This window comes from Linepithema humile, chromosome 3 (assembly GCF_040581485.1).
Source record: "Linepithema humile isolate Giens D197 chromosome 3, Lhum_UNIL_v1.0, whole genome shotgun sequence".
NCBI classification, from domain to species: domain Eukaryota; kingdom Metazoa; phylum Arthropoda; class Insecta; order Hymenoptera; family Formicidae; genus Linepithema; species Linepithema humile.
Window position 1 is genome coordinate 27218529 of NC_090130.1, and position 21736 is coordinate 27240264.

At 34.0% G+C, this 21736-nt stretch overlaps 5 protein-coding genes across 9 annotated transcripts; 2 read left to right on the forward strand and 3 right to left on the reverse strand.

Annotated features, from left to right (window-relative positions):
* The first annotated feature begins 8688 nt into the window (after positions 1 to 8688).
* On the forward strand, positions 8689 to 11148 carry Rpt5 (26S proteasome regulatory subunit Rpt5). Its single transcript, XM_012378677.2, has 3 exons — positions 8689 to 8904; positions 9416 to 10549; positions 10851 to 11148. Exons 1-3 carry the CDS (start codon positions 8863 to 8865, stop codon positions 10959 to 10961), a joined length of 1287 nt encoding a protein of 428 aa, XP_012234100.1. The 5' UTR covers positions 8689 to 8862; the 3' UTR covers positions 10962 to 11148.
* Positions 11149 to 11509: 361 nt separating this feature from the next.
* On the reverse strand, positions 11510 to 12796 carry tsu (40S ribosomal protein S12 homolog tsunagi). The gene is made up of 4 exons (XM_012378682.2): positions 12608 to 12796; positions 12155 to 12301; positions 11789 to 12050; positions 11510 to 11687 (listed from the first exon to the last, which is right to left on the reverse strand). The coding sequence occupies exons 1-4, from the start codon at positions 12666 to 12668 to the stop codon at positions 11657 to 11659; spliced, it is 501 nt and encodes a 166-aa protein (XP_012234105.1). The 5' UTR covers positions 12669 to 12796; the 3' UTR covers positions 11510 to 11656.
* A 62-nt stretch (positions 12797 to 12858) lies between these two features.
* LOC105678947 (testis-specific serine/threonine-protein kinase 3-like) lies at positions 12859 to 18393 on the forward strand. Of its 4 annotated transcripts, XM_067350949.1 has the most exons (6): positions 15541 to 15812; positions 16031 to 16246; positions 16352 to 16521; positions 16680 to 16829; positions 16983 to 17256; positions 17532 to 18393. In XM_067350949.1, exons 2-6 carry the CDS (start codon positions 16079 to 16081, stop codon positions 17730 to 17732), a joined length of 963 nt encoding a protein of 320 aa, XP_067207050.1. In that variant the 5' UTR covers positions 15541 to 15812; positions 16031 to 16078; the 3' UTR covers positions 17733 to 18393. The 4 variants fall into 4 exon arrangements, with proteins under 4 accessions (XP_012234102.2, XP_012234101.2, XP_067207049.1 ...); XM_012378679.2 differs by lacking the exons at positions 15541 to 15812; positions 17532 to 18393 and adding an exon at positions 12859 to 12970 and having other exon boundaries at positions 16055 to 16246; positions 16983 to 17444; XM_012378678.2 differs by lacking the exons at positions 15541 to 15812; positions 17532 to 18393 and adding an exon at positions 12953 to 12970 and having other exon boundaries at positions 16983 to 17444.
* On the reverse strand, positions 12984 to 15150 carry LOC105678948 (E3 ubiquitin-protein ligase MARCHF3-like). The gene is made up of 4 exons (XM_012378680.2): positions 14866 to 15150; positions 14436 to 14599; positions 13877 to 14121; positions 12984 to 13671 (listed from the first exon to the last, which is right to left on the reverse strand). Exons 1-4 carry the CDS (start codon positions 14990 to 14992, stop codon positions 13581 to 13583), a joined length of 627 nt encoding a protein of 208 aa, XP_012234103.1. The 5' UTR covers positions 14993 to 15150; the 3' UTR covers positions 12984 to 13580.
* On the reverse strand, positions 16605 to 21593 carry LOC105678943 (glycerol kinase-like). 2 transcript variants are annotated; one of them, XM_012378673.2, is made up of 11 exons: positions 21406 to 21593; positions 20951 to 21318; positions 20174 to 20432; positions 19877 to 20094; positions 19587 to 19799; positions 19395 to 19505; positions 19059 to 19315; positions 18768 to 18973; positions 18553 to 18690; positions 18399 to 18476; positions 16605 to 18329 (listed from the first exon to the last, which is right to left on the reverse strand). In XM_012378673.2, exons 2-11 carry the CDS (start codon positions 21029 to 21031, stop codon positions 18229 to 18231), a joined length of 1662 nt encoding a protein of 553 aa, XP_012234096.1. In that variant the 5' UTR covers positions 21032 to 21318; positions 21406 to 21593; the 3' UTR covers positions 16605 to 18228. The 2 variants fall into 2 exon arrangements, with proteins under 2 accessions (XP_012234096.1, XP_012234097.1); XM_012378674.2 differs by lacking the exons at positions 16605 to 18329; positions 18399 to 18476 and having other exon boundaries at positions 18562 to 18694.
* Positions 21594 to 21736: the final 143 nt, after the last annotated feature.

Consider the following 21736-nt stretch of genomic DNA (forward strand, 5'->3'; position numbering starts at 1 on the left):
AGTTTAGTATCTTTCAAATAACCATTTTTACTTCGAAGACTGAAGAGAACAGAGGGAGACATAACTGATATAAATGCTGTCTATACAACCCGAGAAGATCGTTTGCGTACTAAAGGCGCGAAACATTTCATTCTTCGTTTGCCGGCGATTTTTATGAAGCAAGTAAAATATCTCAGCGAGAGCTTCGCTTTTTCTTCTCGTTAGAAAAAGGGGTCGCCCGGACGAGGGTTAACGCTCCGATGGCCCGATTCTCCTTTGTGTTGCCTTTTCTTCATCTCGACGTTGCGCTCGGCTCTTTCGCGTCGCGCGTCCCTCGCACGCTCGCGTGCCGTGCGACGGCGACGACGAAGATGTCAAACATATTACAAGGACACTTCGATACGACACTGCAAATCGCGTAATCATGCGAAAGAGGATTTCCACTAAGAAGTAAGAACTTCTTACGTTTAAATGATGAATTCAATGACGAACATTTTTTCTTAAGAAATATTTCTAGAAAACTATAATTATTTAATAATAATATATACTCTTCTTTTTTAGAAATACTTAACATAAAATTTTCAATTAAAATTATAAAATAGCAAACATCACTTTAAAGTTAGTTGAATATGTTTGTGAGTAATTATTTTATAAAATTTAGTCTACGGAAAGTATTACGATTATTTATAATTAGAAAAAATAATTTGATAATTTAATACGTATGATTTTAAAAATTCTATTACTGAAATTTAATGCCGCAAAAATGAAGACATAAATGCAGTCATTGTCGACTTGAGCATTAATTGTTTAACAGAAGGTAAAAATACTGAAACATTGAATTTTTTCGTTTGTGCAAATCAGATTTCATAACGCTTCGACGTTGATAACCCATAAACACGTTGGGCGCACAGTATTTACGTTTGCATCACTGACGTTCACATCTGTGATTTCTGCGCTGCCACTAGTAATAGTCGCGAGTTTATACACTCTACTGGCGTCAAAGTTCCAACGTTTCTCGGGCAGTTTTTGAACAGTTTCCGCCGCGATGCTCCGACGTTCTTCGACATCTCCTCGCGCTTCCGCTTCTGATTGTCTGTTGCGTTTCCGCCTCAACGGTCCCTTACATTTTTCAATCCAACTTATTTGACGCCGTCCAATCGCGAAGAATAACCAATGTAAGCTTGACGTCTCTCAGCTTTGCGATCAACTGCGGAAAAAGCGACTACGTAACTTTTCCGCTTTTCAGTACGACTCGCAGTCTTCTTGTTTCCGCCTCTGGCTGGCGCCGGAATCTAATGGAATATTTCGCGCGGTCCGGCTACGTGCTTAGGATCATAATTGTCTATCGACAATTCGATACGTATGATGATGTCGATATTTCAAAAATTTACCGAGTAGATTTTACAGATGTCCAAAGATAAATCATTGGTCAAAAATTTAAGAATAATGGACTATTATATACCTATTGATAAAAACGATAAAACAAGTTAATTTTACTTATGAATTATTGGAATCATATTTTCTTTATTAATTTATATATGTTATTGATTGCTTCTCAAGAAGCATATATTTTATAAAGAAAATATATTTTTCAAGTATTTATTGCACGTTCAGTGATAAAATACATTAAATAATTTATAAGTAAAATTGCTTTATCTTTTAACATTTTTTAGCAAATGTAATGTAAAATTGATACGATATTAAAATATTTTGCTTCGTGTAAGTAAACTTTAATTAATGAATTTAGATTAATGAAGGACCGCCTTTTCGGGCAGCTGCTTTTTCATTTTAACGCGACGTATAGAAACGAATTTTATACATATTTAGCAGTATTTCTAAATATTTAATATATTCACATTACATAAACATGTTTCCGCAATATTCGATAATGGTGTAACTTACAGCGGCTATTGTACCTTCCTTCGGTTATCCGAGTTACACGGTTCGGTAACAACACGAGCAGCGTTGACCAGCGTTCCAACGTTGTTTCTTTGCCATCCCGCCGTGGGCGATCGGCGATTACTGGCACGACGTTATCAATATTATCGATTGGTTGTTATTGCCCATTCCGTCTCGCTTGAGACACGAGAGACACGCGGGATCTGCATCGCGATGAGACGCTAATTAACCCGAATACGATATCAAGAGTGAATTCTTAGACGCCGAGATTGCACTTTGTGAACGGTGCTGGCTCCTCGCCAATTTGTTATTTGCGCTCCGACGGCACAGATGACATCTGACAAATCTCGAATACTTTTAAATTCGACAACTTAATGCATCGGCGTAGAAGCCATTCAATCAAATCAACTAATGGGCACAATCGACGAGACTGGCGGGCGCATCAATTATTCATAATCCTCCGCGCGAGCTGCGACTAGAAATTTATTTTTACCTCTCAACGATAAATTAAAACACTGACCGCCAAACGGACATTTCTTTCAATGAGATCGTAAAATCCGCAAACGTTTAATCAAGATCTCTCATTAAAATTTGCATAAACGGAACATTTAATTTGTATAAATTGCTGAACGCACATGTGTCTCATTAAAGTCATGAAGAATATGTTGCGTAAATTAAAATGATTATATCGAATTTATATTATCGATCATCGTTGACATTTTTATATGAAAATGCACTTTGCGTGTTTTGTGTATTCGGAAACACAAGATCATCTGCAGACAGATGATAAATTACTGCGTACAATTGACTTCCTGTGAACTATGCAACGTGCATGTTCGAAGGATTTGCAGTAAGCGGATAAGGGGTTTCTCATTTGCTCGTCTCAGTAGAATACCGTATTAGGAATATTAATTAACAGGTAATTGGAATATAATTGTTTGTAATATACTAAATATTATAAGACTTTCAAGGGTTAAATAATTAAAATTTTTTATTTTTTTATGCAAAAATTATAAGTTTTTAATCAGGAATATTATCAATTAAATTTACAAGTGAAAACTCGTAATACAATTTATTTTGTAGAAGAAAAAAAACTAATTTTTCTTCATTGTGAAAAGAGAAGAAGTAATAAATATATTACTCTTTTAATCCTAAATTTAATAAAATCAGTAATTATGTTTAAGACAGACGCCGGGATAGAAGCGAAAGAAATGAGGAGGGAAAAGAAGATGATGTAAAGTCATTTATCATTTTGGAAAAGTGTGAAATTTTGAGAATTGCAAGTTTAATCAATCAAGAATATTTAATTGCTTGCTGACGTAATGTAACTTAATGTTTTTTAATACTAAAGTTGACAAAACTCTTAATGATTTTCTAAACTTCATTGAACGACGTCAAACTTTATAATAACATTTTTTTTTTTCAGATTTGCCATGTCCGCGTGACGCTGCCAATATAAATTTAATATGTTACTATATTATCGGAAGAGAGATTTAACGATGCGATTCCGAGAGGATCGATACCATTGCGACACTTTTCTCGTTTAACGGACGGCGTGAAAATGCACAACCTTGTTAGCCGACCGTTACGGCTAATGCGCTTTCTTCTCGCTATTTTGAGTTTTTGCCGTTCTACCGGCGGCAGGCTCCTCGGTGCTAAATAAATAATCGACGCTTCTTTGTCGACGCCGGATCCGCGCGTGATAGTGCAAACGGCGTAACGAGATTCGCGTCCACCCTGCCGGCGCTCAGGTACCCGATGTTTGCGCACCTGCACTCTCTTCCTTCCTCTGAGTCCAATTAATGGAATTACCTCGCGCCCACTACAAAGGATTTGTTTTAACAATCCGTGATGCTTTGCCAGCCGCGCGACCGTACCTCCGCCGGAAGGGACTCCCATTTCCTGAATTACCCTTCGCGTCTCGCGCTTCAATTAACGGCACCCTTCACTTTGAGACTGCCTCGACGGCGCGAAACGCAGTCGGTTCCTTGTCGAGAGAGAATTTGCAAGGACTTAAGGATGTGCCATCACGAACTCGTCGACAATTAATGTGTATTTTCGTGCACGGGGAAATTGACTCGGCACCACCGCGTCCGGGCAGAATTCACATATAGATGGCCCAATTTCTGAAAACGTTGACTCGACAATGCCTTATTTTGAAGTCAAGCGACCGCCTGGGAATTAGCTCTTTGTTTGGCGTCGAATGAGTTTCGCGCTTGCATATTAATAAATGTTAAACTGAGGCGCCCAATTTCCGCCGTCCCCCTCCGCCGTTTATGTCTTTTCCGCCGGAAATCCGGGTCACCGTCAGTTTTTACTTTGTTCCGTCGATCGACTTACTTCGGTTCCCGTTTCTCAGAAGTTTTGAGACGTCGCGGCAAGATGCTGCACTTAAAAGTCAGCGAGCTTCGACGGAAGGTTCCGCGGGCGTGCTTCAAGGGTGGCGGGGAGGAAAAAAAAAGAAAAGGTCACGTATACGTTGAATATGGGTCAAGTCAGCATAATTTAATAACGTCTGGCCTAAAAGGTTCCGCGACGGCTTCGATGGCCGTCGTCAACACTAAATTCCGAGCGACGCGTCTTTTCGCGTGCAGCACTGACCTCGTCGACTGCTATTATGATCATGAAACAATGAAGACTCATTGAATTTATCATTAGGTGCATTATTATTTCGGTAAAAATTATATATTAAATCCGGAATCGGCGAAATTCCGGAAACAGATACAAATTTATCTCTGTCGGATTTATCGCGCAAATTTTAATCGACAGCTCTTGATATCAAATTTAATTAAAGCAATCTATTAGCGAAATAAAACGAAATTTTAATAATGCACATATTTATAAGCTTGTGTGGCTTACGCAATGCAGAAAATGGCGAATCATTTATAATATTATTAATATATATTTTCGAACATCTTATCCTACGATCGTCCAATAATTGTTAATTATTATATAACGCAAGTTAATTATTATGCGCGATAACGCTGATCATGCAACGCATTAATGATTAATTAACGTTACCTATTTGTACACTGCATTACGACAGCAGACACGCAGGAAAGAATTGCGTAAGATTTTTCGCATTATCGGACATTCAACGAACTGTCAGTAATTAATCCATCGGGCGAAATAACGATACACAGCACGAATATCAAATTCATCGAACAACGCTCATGTATAACAATATCCCAGCTTAATTAACGCACATTTACATGGTCACTATTTAGCATTTCAACGATAATGCACTTTTGCATTTAACTGCAACAGCGATACGCCCGGAAAACCAAAATCTAAAATTATAAAAAAGAAATTGTATTCCACGAATTTCAAAATAATGTGTAAAATAATGCTGACGTTATGTAACAATATTGCGCAATTTTTATTTAGAATTATAATACTATAATTCTAAAAATTAAAGTCAAAATTAAAGATAAATTGAAACTAATATTTTTATATGAAATCTCTGCCAAAGTTTCGGTCAAGTTATCAAAGTTAATGTCAATTTTATGATTGTTACAGCCACAAAATTAAAGAAGAAAACGGACTAATCTTGCAGACGATACTTGAAAAGATTCTTCATCGCGGGAATAAGAGGGTCGGAGACACAAAATTTATAGGAACCAACCAAGGCATTTATTATACGATACGATACCGTTAGCATTTATCAGCGAAGTAATGGGGCGGAGACGCGTATTTTTGACATCAACACCCTTCGCTTTGCACGTACTAACCGTAGCAAAAGCGATCTCATCTTACATCATAAGTAAGTACAAGATACAGTAACTTAGAAAATTCGCGACGTTCGTTAGCGCGCGAAATCTGATCGCACTTCTCAATTATATCAGTTATCACTTTTGCCAGCGAATGTTCTAGCTCGAAAGTTTGTTAAATTTTAACATATTTGCTGCTGAATCAATATTCTGTTTATGCAGCTGGTTATCTCAGCTGATACTAGTGATTAAGATAACTATTGATTATCTGTGTCATAACTTTTGTACATAATTAACAAAGCATCAAAGCATCATTAATCTAATAATTATGAGATTATTAGTTATAAACTGGGTGCGTAATTTATAGTCGATGATTATGAGACAAAAGATTATCGCTAATTTTTATTTGATATTTTTCTTTATCGTATTTTCTTAATATCTAAATAAAAAAATAAAAAGAAGATAAATGTATCACAAAGCCGCTCATAAAATAATCTCAATTTTGAATATTTTTTAAATTTATATTTAATCAAAATACAGACCTCACCAAAATCATAAAATTTAATAGTATTAATAGCATTTCTATCATATTTTTATCTATTTTTGCAGTGTTTATAAAATGATCACATTTTAAATAATAAAAATGGTTTAAAGAAAATTTCAGCAGAGTAGCGTTAAACGTGCAAAGTACTTCTGTATTTCTTATTTTTACAATATATATATAATTTTCAAAATTGAAAAGATGTAATTATAAACGCTCTTTACTTGATTTTTCGCATAATCATGTCAGTGACGACATCGAGATATCGCTGTACTATTATTAATAATTCTAAAACACTGAATTACAAGAAATGCAGCAAATTTTCATCCGAAAGGACAAATTATTGTGCGAAATATAATATGAAATACGAAGCATTACAAAGATGGATGTGCATAAATTTAGAGCGTGCTTTCGCATTGTCCGAGGATATTCAAAACCGTACTTTGTGCTGCTTCGTCGAGGAATTATTGTACCAATACGAACTCCCGGAGTTGATGACCAAGAGTCTCGTAAGGTTGATAATACACGGCTTCAAGTTATATTGCCGGTTGTAAAAGCTCAAGTCGACGGTGCCTCATTCGACGACGAGACGTCGATATGGAGATTCGATAATATATCCCTTTCGATATTGCGCGCCCGCGATAAAAGTTATAAAACTCCCGGCACTCCTCTTAAGACCCGGACTTCATAGTCGTGGTGAAATCTGATATTTTATGCGACTCGGGATCGTGCTTAATAGAACGCGATAGTTAGCTACCGCGATGAAAAGAGTCGTAATGCTGTCGATTTATCGAGTGGCCAATTTTCTTTCCCGAGAACTTAACACCACGTTGCGTCCAATACTGGCTAAATGACGAGTGTAACTGATGTGCACGACACATTATGATCGTTCGTGAGTGTGTAGTTGTATATGATTAGATAAATTGTTATAAATAAACATGTGGCTTATAACATATCGTCGTTTTCCTGCAAAACCATAAATTACAATTTGGCAAAACGTAAAACGGTGTAGGATTGCTGATTAATGAGATTGTTATAAGCACCATCGTAAATTGCAATCATCAGAAAATCGCAGAAGGCATTTCATGCATTTCCACATTTTTGTTGTAACACGAATGTGTCGATATATTAATCCTTTCAGCAAAAGGGCTTCAATAAAAGATAAAAGTGCAAAACAATTGCTATGGACCAGCGCGTCTAATTCAGAAAACGATGAGAACGATTATCGATGATTGTAGCGAGCATTTTTAGATAGCACATAGAATCAAATCACATTTATTTTAAATTTATTTTAAAATAATCTTAAATAGTCACAGCTCACAATTCGTAAACGAAATTCAATGATAATATTGTTTTCTCGATAGCACAATCTACTCTACAAAATATCACACACGTGTTTCTATTTATATAGCGACTCGACTCTGTTTTACATTCTACAAAGTTCAATCATAATCAAGAATTATTAGACGACGACGAGGTTGTGGTTTGTCCTTTAAGTAAAATTTGGTGTTCAGGGCACGGTACAATACATTGGTGCGTAAATTAACTCACTTATTAACTGTCCTCGCCACAGGCTCGTGTACGCGCTTATTTATGTGCCGGAATTATTCTGTAATTAGCCTTCAGTTATTCTGTAATTAGCGCTAATAGAGTTTAATGAAAGCTGCAGTTATCCGTTATGAACTCGTTGCTTTTCGATTAGCCTGAACACACCTAGATGCATCCTCCGGAGATGCAAGCTGCAGCGCACGAACGCAATGGCCCTTGTATGCAGAACTCATGAAACTTACGGTGCATCTTTGTATGACTATGTCTATCTCGAATTATTATTCCTAAATTTGGCAATACATCACGCCAGATACATATCTGCTTTTCTTCGCTTAAAATTCGCTTAGAACAATGAGTATTTAAATTAAGATGCATGTAAATTGCCTTTATATTTCCTTTTCCATTTATTTTTGTAATTATTTTTTATTTTTATTTTTATTTTATAAACAAATACACACTCACAAAAATTAAAAAACGAGCTTAGATTTTGTTTATATTAATTATTGTCATATTTATAAGTTAAGTTATCTCTTTACTGATATTTTTTATAATAATATAAATTTACGTACACACACACACACGCACACATCTGCTGTAATTAATTAAAAAATACAGCTGTGCATTTTTTAATTTATATGCAAAAATAAAAAATTCTTACAACAATAAATGTAAATAAAATTTATGTATATTTTTAGTCAACATTAATATGCATATATCTGTACATATACGTATATCAGTTTATACAAGAAAAAGAATATATCTGATTTTTTTCAGAGATTGATATTTTAAAGATTCTAATTTTGTTAAATAGCTTTGTCAATTAATACTAAACTTTCTTTACTTGCTTGGAAATAAAAAATATTAAATCTGAAGATAAAAACTTAAAAATTTTATACATCTTGTGTGCACTATCTCTTCAATTGTCAAACTATTTTTAGAATTTAAATCGAAACGTATCGCGTGCTGCCATCTGCTGAAGTTATAATGTATTTTCTATCCATTTTCAATCAGTTGTGATCAGTTGTGATCAGTTGGTACGATCACGACAAGGTTACGGACTTCTATTGCTGCCGCGACAGCAAATTTTCCCAAATTTTCTAGAAGCATAAAATTGCTTTCTTAAAAATTTTTGCAAAGTACGGGATAAGTCAGATTTTACAACTGAAAGGCTTCCAAAGTTTCTAAATGGCTACACTCGAAGATAAATCTATTTGGGAAGATGGAGAGGTATGTGATTTCGCGTTTCGTAGGTTATGGCATTGAATGACAAGCATATCTAAGGACATATACATATAATACTACACTATGTTTTGCAATTAATTAGCACAAATTTTGTTTTAAAACATGAAAGAGTTACTTTTTACTCTTTCTACTTTATTAGCATTTTTCTAGCTGACCTTTTTATTTTTTTTTTTTACTTAAAAACTAGTAAGTAATCTAAATTATTTAAAAATTATTTAAATTTAAAAATTTACTTTATCTATTGATAATTAACTATTAATAATTAATTTTTCATTTTGTACCTATATATTACTCTATGAAAAGAAATACATTGGTTAAAATCTTTTATAGTTTCGCTTTTTTTCTATTGTGAAATCTTAAACTATAGAGAACAAGATTAAATAAAACAAATGCATATAAATAATTTAAATATATGAAAAAATGTCAATATGAATAATTCTTGAGTTTTTAGAAGAGTTTTGTAAAAAAGAGGATGCTTAAATCACTTCTTTTATAGGAGACATTGGGAGAAGATGTCCTGCGAATGTCCACGGATGAAATCGTGTCGCGTACACGGCTTCTGGATAATGAAATCAAGATAATGAAGAGCGAGGTAATGCGAATTTCGCATGAGCTCCAGGCACAAAATGACAAAATTAAGGAAAATACAGAAAAGATCAAGGTGAACAAGACCCTACCATACCTGGTGTCCAATGTTATTGAGCTGTTGGATGTTGATCCGCAAGATATGGGAGAGGAAGACGGAGCAGTGGTCGATTTAGATGCACAGCGGAAGGGCAAGTGTGCCGTTATAAAAACATCAACTCGTCAGACATACTTTCTACCTGTAATTGGCTTAGTTGATGCTGAGTCGCTAAAGCCAGGTGATCTGGTGGGCGTTAACAAGGACAGCTATCTTGTGTTAGAGACTCTTCCGGCCGAATACGACGCCAGAGTAAAGGCTATGGAAGTAGACGAGAGACCCACAGAGCAGTACTCTGACATTGGTGGGCTGGACAAGCAAATTCAAGAGCTGATTGAGGCAGTTGTATTGCCCATGACACATAAGGAGAAGTTTGAAAGTCTAGGTATTCAGCCTCCCAAGGGAGTTTTACTCTATGGACCACCTGGAACTGGAAAGACTCTGCTAGCCAGAGCCTGCGCTGCCCAAACAAAATCCACTTTCCTAAAACTGGCCGGTCCGCAACTGGTACAAATGTTTATTGGCGATGGTGCAAAATTAGTCAGAGACGCGTTCTCGCTAGCTAAGGAAAAGGCTCCAGCGATAATATTCATCGACGAGCTGGACGCTATTGGCACGAAACGTTTCGATTCAGAGAAAGCGGGCGACAGAGAAGTACAACGCACCATGTTGGAGCTGTTGAATCAATTGGACGGTTTTAGCTCGACTGCCGATATCAAAGTGATCGCCGCCACGAACAGAGTGGACATCTTGGATCCGGCTCTGTTGAGATCCGGACGCTTGGACAGGAAGATCGAATTCCCACATCCCAATGAAGAAGCCAGGGCGCGCATCATGCAAATTCACTCGCGCAAAATGAACATGTCGGCCGATGTGAATTTCGAGGAATTATCCAGATCCACGGACGACTTTAACGGAGCACAGTGCAAAGCTGTTTGCGTAGAAGCGGTGAGATTATATACATTTTAATTTAGAACCAATTAAGTGCAATTGGAACACTAAACAAATCTAATAACAAAATCGCTTTAATTACCATCAGCTAAAAATTTTCTTCTTTTTACATCTACAAATATAACATTAATTTTACTCAACGATAAAATTATTTTTACTTTTAATGATCTTTTAATAGTTGTCAAGTATGTTATCAGAAAATCAGTTATTTATTTATTCTATTTAATTAATTTTTAATTACGTTATTATATCAACTTTTTCTATGTATACAGCTCATGTCATTAATATGTGTTCACAGGGTATGATAGCATTGCGACGTAATGCAACGGAAGTTACTCACGAGGACTTGATGGAAGCTATTAATGAAGTCCAAGCGAAAAAGAAAGCAAATCTGAATTATTATGCTTAATATGCCCTGTTACATCATTTATTTATTAGGTTACTTTTGTATTATACATATAGAAGCAAATCTATCCTCAGATTTTTTGGTAAATGCTGATTCACGTTACTTATATATAATAATATATATAGCTGAATGAGTATTTTTCAAAAAGCCACATGTATAAAGAGGAATTAAAAAAAATTATACCACAAAAGTCTTGTCTTTTGTACCTGTCAAAATACAAGTACTGTTCAAATATTATTTCACGATGAATCAAGAAATTTAAATTTTGTAATAAAGCTATAACAAGATTTTGATGATTAATTTTTTGATACTTAGATTTATACCGTTGTATATTTATTCTATATGCAATATAGTAATGGACGAAGTTAAATGAAATTATTATCAAAATATAATATACAGAAAGAATATATTTGCAGATAAGACATAACTTTGCTAACGTATAATGGGCATATCAATATTCGAATAGATTGAAACCTAATCATTTATTCATTGATTAATAATTATGTGAAACTCTTAATATTTTTAATGAATAGAAGCATAATATATAAAAATTAATTTTTGAAAGGAGTAATTTTTATGTTATTTCCAGCATTTACAGAGTTGAAATTAAGAACATTTATCAGATACAAAATATTTTGTATTACTCAAAATGATTATACGTAATAGATAATAATCATAGTCATTAATAGCTATGACACTCATCGCCTCCTGTGACTTCTCTTTCTGATTCTGTAAAAATAGATATTATCAAATGTAAGTATCAACATATGCATTATCTAAAAATATTGGTTTAAAAATGTTACTATGTAATAACTATATAATGTACTTACTTTTTTGGTCCTTTCACGAAACACCAGTCAACAGAAATGGCCTGACCCAAGATCTCTGTACCATTTAGAGCTTCCTTCGCAGCCTGTGCTTCTTTAAATGTCTCGTATTCAACTAATGCGTAGCCTTTCAAAAATCCAGTCCTTCTGTCCAAATTTAAATGCAAGTTTTTAATTTGTCCATATTCAGAAAATTTGTCCTGAATATCGTCCTCTTGTGCTTCTTCATGCACTGAATTTATGAATAAGATCCAGCCCTCCACAGCTAAAAACAGAAAGAATATAAAATAATAGTCTTATAACTACAAAATAACAAAAAAGAAAATTAATTAATCTATAGAAAAATTAACATGAACCAAATATGCTTACATCTCTGAGGACCAGGCTCATTATCATCTTCTTCAACTATATTCATAGATTCATAATGACCAACATCATCTCTTGTTGATACTAATTCTGCACCATGACCTCTACCTTTCCTTCTCTTTGCTTTTTCCTTGAGACGAGCAATACCCTCTGGAAGTACATGAGAAGCCTTTCAAATCATCCATACTTATTACATAAAATTCTAATTGCAAATACATTAATTGAACGTAATGTTCTGAACACAATCCCTTCCTACAAGTTTCTAGTCTAATTGCTTTAGCTTAAGAAAGTGATGTTTTATCATTATCAATATTATTCAATTACTACAGATTTGTAAAAAAGACATAAAAATGCATAAATATATAGTAATAAGAAATTAGTGAAGCTTGACATGAGACATTGAGGTTATACATCGAAATAGACGCTTGCAGAATATTGTGAAGAAATGAAACTCACGATCTCCTTCATCATCGACTTCGAACTCCTCGGCGTTATCAATGTCCAAAACATCCGCCATGGCTAGAGTTGTGACTGCTAAGTAATAAATACGTAAATCCTTTACAATATTATTACCGCACCGATATCATAAACGCAAGATGCAAACTTCCCTCTCCTCACCTCTCCTGAAGGAAACTGTTTTCTGCGCTATCTGAAGTTAGGAGTTGGGAACTAAAAACGCGTATCACGTGATGGAAACTGACACAAGACACAAGTGTCATTCCATTTCTGTTACTCCATTGAATGCAAGAAGGATAGAATGACATTCGTGTTGACTGTGTCACTAAAAGGAAAGCAGCCATCACAGTTTGCTATCACAGAGTAGGTACACGAATTAAATTAAAATTTATTTTATTTATTTATTTTTTACATGGACGGTACTTAATTTTATTTTATAAATCATACATAGTAGAAAAAGAAGTGCATACTTTTATTTTACATAAAAGCAATGTACAAAAAAAAAAAATAATTTAAATTTAAAGATATATTTTTAACTAGCCGTTGAATAACTATAGTAACGAAAATGTAAAAACAAGTATTTAAAATTTAAAAAAGTATTAAAAATATAAAATTAAACTATTCAATTAATCAAGAGTAGAAAATACGAAAATATTGTAATAAACGTGTTCATCATTGATATTACCAACTAAAAAATGTTTTTATCGCTGTTATTTAATGTCAATATTAGGATATATTTGATAACAAAACTTCCATATTTGTAAAACACATTACATAAAATATGTAATGCCTCTTTATATTCATATATAAAGAGAAATGTTGTAAATAGCAGTTAATATCCCGTTATGTCTTTAAAAATATATAGTTATAATATGTCGTAACAAAAAACAAAATAAAATATAAAAAAATTTAATCTTAACTTTGTATAGCCACTGCGTCATAGCATATAATATATGGGAAGACCAAATTTTACTTATGATACGAATCGACGAACGGAATAATATCCTTTTATGACTTTTAGTTCTTGATTCTTTTCTCGAAATTTGCGCCAAGATTCACAAAAACTGCAGATAGACAGAAAATAAAATAGATAATTTTGTATTATTATCTGTAATTATTATCTTGTAAAATACTATGGCATTTACTCATATATTTTAACATTTTCACAAGCGCTTCTTGTTTGATAAAATATAATTATTAGAACAGAACATCTTAATCAGCCTTTAGTTTAGTCGTCTGTAAATTACGTGATCGATTATTTAAACGTACCTTGTATAAAAGTTTATCATCTTACGCACCCACTCAGGAATGCCAAGAAAAAGTACGCTCATAACAAGAACAACGAGAACAAGAAGTGGTATAAATTTTGCTATTTTTGCGATATCAAGTTCCGTGATTATGTAACCAGCAAAAGTCGCCAGACTCAAATCAATTAGTATCAAACCAAACATTTTAAGAACAGAACTAAAGACTCCTTGAAGCATGTTTGCTAACGCATCCGTGTTTCTGAGCCACTGGAAAAAAAAAGAAATTAATATTGTACATAACGATTGATAAAACCTTTAAGGCCTATTTCTTTTAGCAAATTATTGCAATTAACGGCGCAGTTAAATTCTAAAGCGCTATTGAAATTAGCATATATTTATGTGTGTGCTTTGAATAGCAAAAATTATTTTTTTTAAATTTATAATATCGGCCTATTTTTTCTGTGACTATACACCCTTTAAGTTGCAAAATAATACTTAATTCCAGAATGGAAGTTCTTAATTCTTTTCTCTCCGTTCCTTATTTTCTAATTATCAAGGCTTTCATGCATTTCACAAAGTACCTCTATCAGCGGTTTATTTCTTAGTTCAATAGGGAAGGCATAATAACATAATGTACAATAGTAGATGTTGTTGAGATTTGCCATCGCCTCTAAACAATGAATGTGTATAAATTCCATAGGACCTATACATCGACATGGACGAATAAGTTCCCCGTGATTCGCACCTATAAATAAATTTGCAATATTTCATAATTTACATATAGCAATTATATTCGCAACATTTGAGAAATTTTGGCTCTTTTAAGAAACAACAGCTGTGAAAAGTTTTTTGATATCTTACAAATATTTCTACAAGTGTTTCCCATTGTTTCAATATGTAAAAATGTTACTTTTGAAGCATCATTTTTCTATATATGCAAATTTTACAATATAAGATACATCATTTAAAGAGAGTTTCACAACACGTTCTTACAAAAAAGAAAATGCATACCTAAGTTACAACGCCGACATACAGGATAATCGATAAGAAAAGAATTGTCCAAATGTCTTGGTATCATATCAGGAACTGGATAGTGTATCATTACAGACTGCAAATCTTCTGATAACATCGTATCCATTTTATTTTTTTAAGCAATAAAATTCGTTACCGTTCACCGCTGACAATAGCGTGCTCTGCGATTTTTCCAAAATTTCGCTTTATGCGACTTCACTGTACGATTCATCTATTGGTACTGCTTTCTTTGACATTCAAGGAAGATATTTTGATGTAAACAAGGACGACTTAAGTAACAACAGCTACCAAGAAAGACATAAGACACTCTCTCTCTCTCTCTGCAAAGCTTCAATTTAATTTATATTATTACGTATGTTGAAAATATATGCAAAATTCACTAATTAAGGCCAATCATGTCCTATATTATTCAATTCATTATTTTATGCGCCTTAAAGACGCAGGAAAAATATATTGTTATATAATAAATAAAAAGTTTTAATTATTACATAAATTTAAATTTATATGAATTATTAAAATATTAGATTATATAAATAATTATATAGCAAAAATACAATTTATACTTTCTTTAAATTTTACAATTCATAATCATCTTAAGATATTGTAAATACGTATACGCACCAATTTTTATCTATTTTTATATTCTGCTTTTATTCAAACTACAGTAAAACTCGACTCGACTTCAAATTTGACTTTATTATCGATTTTATCACAATTTCTATATTTCCGATACTTTTCATACTTCAGTTGTCACATGCCTTTCGCCTTTCGAAACACAATAAAAAAAATCAAAATTTCTGTCTGCAAATGCCACAGTCAAATTGAAATTTCATGTTCAACAAATAAAAAAATATATGTGCTCAATTTAACAATGAATTCTTCATTGTATAGAAATTTATTTGCAATAATATGAAGAAATTGACAAGGTAATGTTCTTTGTAAGATAAAAATGACCTCATCTATTCACCGTTTCTCATAGAAAAATATGATTACTCATGTTATTATTAATATTATTCTACAGAGAGAAATCAGTCATGATGAACTCCATTGAATTAATTATTTTTTACTAATTATTTTTTATAAAATTGGAAACAAATATTGAGTCTCATGAAATAAATTTCTGTCAATTTTTCTTTATTCACAGCTATTTTAAACGTCTTTCTTGCAGCCGAAAGCCTAATCTGCGCCGGAAATGGCGACAGTTCCAATAATAAAGTGTACCTCGAACGAACGACTATCCGGCACAAGATTGATGAACGAAAAGGAAGATGAAAAACCGGAAAAAAAATTGACAGTGCTGGAGTCGCATGGTTATGCTCTCGGGAAGACTATAGGAGCTGGATCATATGCCACAGTTAAAGTAAAATCCAACTCTATCTGTTCTCCTTAGAAATTAATTTTTCTTTACTTCATCAGTTTCTCTTTTAAAATTAAATTAATTTTTCTTTAATCCTTCGTCGCTCAGATCGCGAAATCTGATCGCCACGAGTGCCAAGTGGCGGTGAAGATAGTTTCGAAATTCCAAGCGCCTGGAGAGTATCTCACGAAATTCCTGCCTCGTGAAATCGAAGTGGTCAAAGGATTAAAGCATCCACATCTGATTCGCTTCCTGCAGGCCATAGAAACCACGCATCGGTTAGTTTGTTGGCTCCAGCCACGTCGATTCATTTTCAGATGATATCTGCAGGATGATTCGCATGGGAATAAATCTATTTGAGAACAATATTGATAGGAATTTATTGCGAACAGAACTCTTGAATTCTGGTCAACTTTAAATCACCTGCTTTTCGTAGAGTGTACATTATTATGGAATACGCGCAGAACGGTAGTTTGCTCGACGTCATACGCCACGACACTTACATCGACGAGCAACGTAGTCGCAAGTGGTTCCGGCAACTTCTGGAAGCCATTGATTATTGTCACGATCATGGTATAGTGCATAGGTAAAAACTAATAAAATTAATTTAAATTTAGAAAAGAAGATTCTGAAGCGTGCACAGAAAAGTTACACGCACAAGTTTGATTATTTGAATTTAAGTGCCAGAAACACCTGGTACACCGCTATATAATTTTTTTCATCCTAAACTCTCTTGCAGGGACATCAAGTGTGAGAATCTGCTCATGGATTATCACTTCAATGTCAAATTGTCGGACTTCGGGTTCGCGCGGGGACAAATGAAGCCGAAGAACGGCGAGTGGCCTCTCAGTACGACCTACTGCGGAAGTTACGCTTACGCGTCGCCCGAAATTCTGCGGGGCATCCCGTATCAGCCGCAGCTCTCGGATGTATGGTCCATGGGTGTGGTGCTCTACGCTATGGTTTACGGTCGGCTGCCGTTTGACGATACAAATCACGTGCAACTACTAAAGGTACCCAGGTATATGCCGAGACCAGTATACCCAACGTATACTCGAGTCGATCATTATTTTTCGTACAATATCCTCCTTTCATTTACAATTTTTATTAATTTTTTTAGTTCAATTATAAATTGAATTTTAATACTAGAAAATAAAATAAAAATACAAATCTGCTCAATACAAAAATATCAACTAAAGAATTACCATTTTACATATTTCTTCTAAATCACACATTGTTTCACAATACTTTCTCTCCTTACAATCTATTCCTTTCCCTCCTTGCTCAGCAAGTGCAAAACAAGGTGGTATTCCATAAACATCCCAGAGTATCCCGGTCGTGTCGCTCTCTTATCACCCGTATATTAGTACCGCAATCGGCGCGATTGCATATCAGTAATATAAAAAACGATACCTGGCTCGAGACATCAGTCGTCGCTCAAACGTCGATCAGTGGCAGATTCGTCGTAAGAGTTAATCGATACAGATAAGATTATATATCCTCTCACAAATTGTCTTTGGTCATATCTTCTATGTTCATAGGGAATATTTGCAATGCCAGCAACTAAGGAATCCAAAGTGTTTGATGAAGATATGGTAACAATTCCTTCCACAATCTTTCCAAGAAATAAAAAATCTAGAGCTGTCACTATCGATAAGACCAATAAAACGCAATAAGATCAACTTAAAATACGAAGCCTATATAGTACTGTAAAAAAAGACTAAAAATAAAACAAGACTATTAAAACAAACCAAAAAAAAAAAATGAAATACATGTGTAATAAATTCATAAATAATTTTTACTAATACATAGAAAAAGCTAAACTAGTTTACAATATGGCACTTTTCATTCTTGATTCTTTTTTTGTTCATAAATAATAATATAGTTATCAAGACAAAGCAATATGCCACTTGTGATGCTTATTATTAATTACACTAATAATGAGCAGGTACCTTTGCTACCTAAATGCGATACGTGGTAAAACTTTATGACAAAGTAGATCTGTATTTAGCAAACATAAGCAGTATTATGGTGCCAATTATAAATATACCGGGCGCGGTCGCTTTATGTATATCTTTTGTATCATCTATAATAAAAATATCTGCGATTAAAACTTATTCTGTAATAAACTTCATCACTGATATAAAATAGTCACCTGTTGTTTTTATAAGCGGCTCCCAACCCAAGCTTCTGTCAATACCCATTTTCCATTGGGAGTATAAAATATCACGTTCTAAAGCAAATATGTAAAATTAATCTTCATTTAATGCTAACATTTTAATAGTTGTGACAAATAATATGACAATCACCATTCTCAGTTATTGATGGCAAGTAAACATCGCTGGGAACGGCAGTATCACTTTTCACGCCCCATTTACGTATTCCTTCTGCGCTCCCCGCAGCAATCGCAACTCCAAGTGCAGTAGTTTCGCACATCAGTGGTCTAACTTTCTTATAAAGATGCGTGCACTTATATTAGCTTCTATCTCGCCGATATATCTAAATCATTTGATATTCTACTTACCCACTGGAATTCCACAGATGTCAGCTTGCATTTGCATCAGCAAACCATTGGTAGTCATCGCGCCATCAACCAATAGTTTTGACAATACCAAACCAGTATCTTCCTTCATAGCTTCTAAAATATCTCTTATTTGGAAACATACTGATTGCAAAGCTGCTTTGACAATATGTGCGCTATTAGTATCTTCGCTAATGCCACAAATGACACTGAAACAATTAATTTGCAAAGGTTTAGATATCGCTGCAAAGTGATTGTAAGTGTTTTCAGTAGTAATCCACAAAAGTAGCAAACCTTCGAGCGTCTTTTCTCCAATATGGAGCGTAAAGTCCAGCAAACGCCGGTACAAAAATAACGCGATTATCCGCGGGCAGTTGTTCGATAATAGCTTCACAATCTTTCAAATCATTTAGTATACCAAGATTATCCTTCAACCACTGTACAACGGCACCCGCAATAGCTATAGATCCTTCAAGAGCGTACACCGGAGAAGCATCTGCTCCCAACTGATAAGCTACGGTCGTTAATAAACCATGAGATGAATCCACAATCTGCAAGAATCAATAGAACTGTATTCATCTAAACTTAAACCTGCTTTGCTCTATAAAGTGTTCTAGTAATAAATCTTACAGCTGTGCCAGTGTTATAAAGAAGAAAACAACCAGTTCCATAAGTACTCTTTGCCTGTCCTTGATGCAAACACATCTGACCTACTAAAGCTGACTGCTGATCACCTAAAACCTAAAACAAGCAATTTTTATATAATTAAATCTATCTTTAAAATCTTTGCATTAGTTTTAAAATAAAATATACATCACATACCCCTGATATAGGAACTCCTTGTAGCAGATCATCTTGTATATAACCATAAATCTCGGAAGAGCTTCGTATCTGAGGTAAAATTTTAGAAGGTATATTGAAAAATGATAATAAAGTAGGATCCCATTTCAAAGTCACAATATTCATTAACATTGTTCTCGAAGCGTTTGTAACATCTGTACTATGAACACCACCATTGGCACCGCCAGTCAGATTCTAATTACAAAATCAATACATTATTCGAATCCAAGTATTGGTAACTTTTTGTACAGTGAATTCCTTTATGAACAAACCCAAATTAGCCAGGAATCAATAGTGCCAAACATGAGACGATTTGCAGTCAACGCTTCCTGAACTTTAGGTACATTTTCTAATAACCATTTTAACTTTAATGCGCTAAAGTATGGGCTAATTGGCAAACCGCAAAGAGGCTTCAAGTAATTCTTATTCTTATTGCGTATACCTTTCAATATGTCATCCACAATTGATGTGGTTCTCATATCCATCCAAACTGTAACATGTTGAAATTAATAAATAATATAATTACTGTGACAAGCAGGGTCTATATATTTATAATAATGCAGCTTTACCTATGGCATTATAAAGTGGTTCTCCTGTGACACAATCCCATACAACTGTAGTTTCTCTCTGATTTGTTATACCAATCGCAACTATATCAGCTGGATCTATCGTCAGTTGTCTTAAATTAAATACAGTCTGCTTAAGACATTCTCTGACTGCTCTTAATATTTCTAAAGCATCTTGTTCAACCCATCCCTCTTTTGGACATGTTTGTGATATTGAAACTTGATGGTATGTTAAGACTTCTGCTGTATTTGCTGCAAAAACCTATATTATTGAAACAGAAGAAAAGTCATTAATATAAAACTAAATAAAATGTGCATGACAATTATTATTGTATGTTAGATATGATTGATTGTATTATCTTTTAAGTAAGACAAGCAAAATAATTGTTTGAAAATTGACAGATAAATAAATTCCCATAAATAATATAAATGTAATATGCATATATAAATGTACATTTATATTTTGCAATCATCACATTACAATCAATACTGAAAGAATAATATGAAAATAAGCATAAGCCTTTTCTTATAACCTCATGTAGTTATATTATTACAAACTGGATAAGACAGTTGTGCTCTATTTTCAATACATACTTTGAGAAATTAATGTTCAATCTATTTTTAAGTTATTATAAAAATAACTTGTAAATCGATTTATCTAAATATAAGATGGTATGCATTATACATTGTAGCTAATACTTTCAAATTTTCAAGTGATACTGCAATTTCTTACGTGGCATTATTGCAATTATTGACAAACTATTAAAAAAAAATTCATACCAGGAATCTAGCGCTGCTCGTGCCTTCGTCAATCGCGCCGACGAGAGGCCCATATCTGTTCATCGACTCATTTTTGTTCATTTGAGTGAGTGTGATCAATTCGGTAAGACCGTGACTCGTAATTATCACGCGATTTCACACAATTTCACTACTTGTATATCGATTTCAATTGAATAATACACCTTCTTTGTTATGCTAATAAGCTGAATTAATTGTTAATATTTACATCAATATTTCATTCACTACAGCCGAAAAACAAAACGGTTGCGGCGCCGTTGAGTGAACTATCCGTCTAGCAAACAGCTGATTCTTCGGAACGACCTTCCGGATAATTTTCGAACATATTTAAGCACAAACGATTTATAATACTGCAACGGACAAGAATGAATATAAACATTTTAAAAACTCTTAAAAATTATTAATGCAATATACATATAAAAAAATTCTCGCATTACATAGTTCTAATGACGGAAAGCTTATTCAATGCTGGTTAAGTTATCGTCACACGGCATCTGCTGTGCATCTCTTATCGAAATATATGCTTTTGATTTTTTACATCTATCACATGGAAAGAAATGATCTTTTTTTACTTTTTCATTTGTTCTGTCTACAATAATTTATTACATACATTATCGTCCATTATCGCCCATTATATCGAGCGGGAACATAACTGCATTCTTTTCGCATTTCTGACAGAGGGCGCGCTATACCATCGCTGCCTTTGACGCGTCGTAATATTCCGTATTGTTCGCTTCTCCGTGGACGGAGAGTGAAAACGTTCGGCGC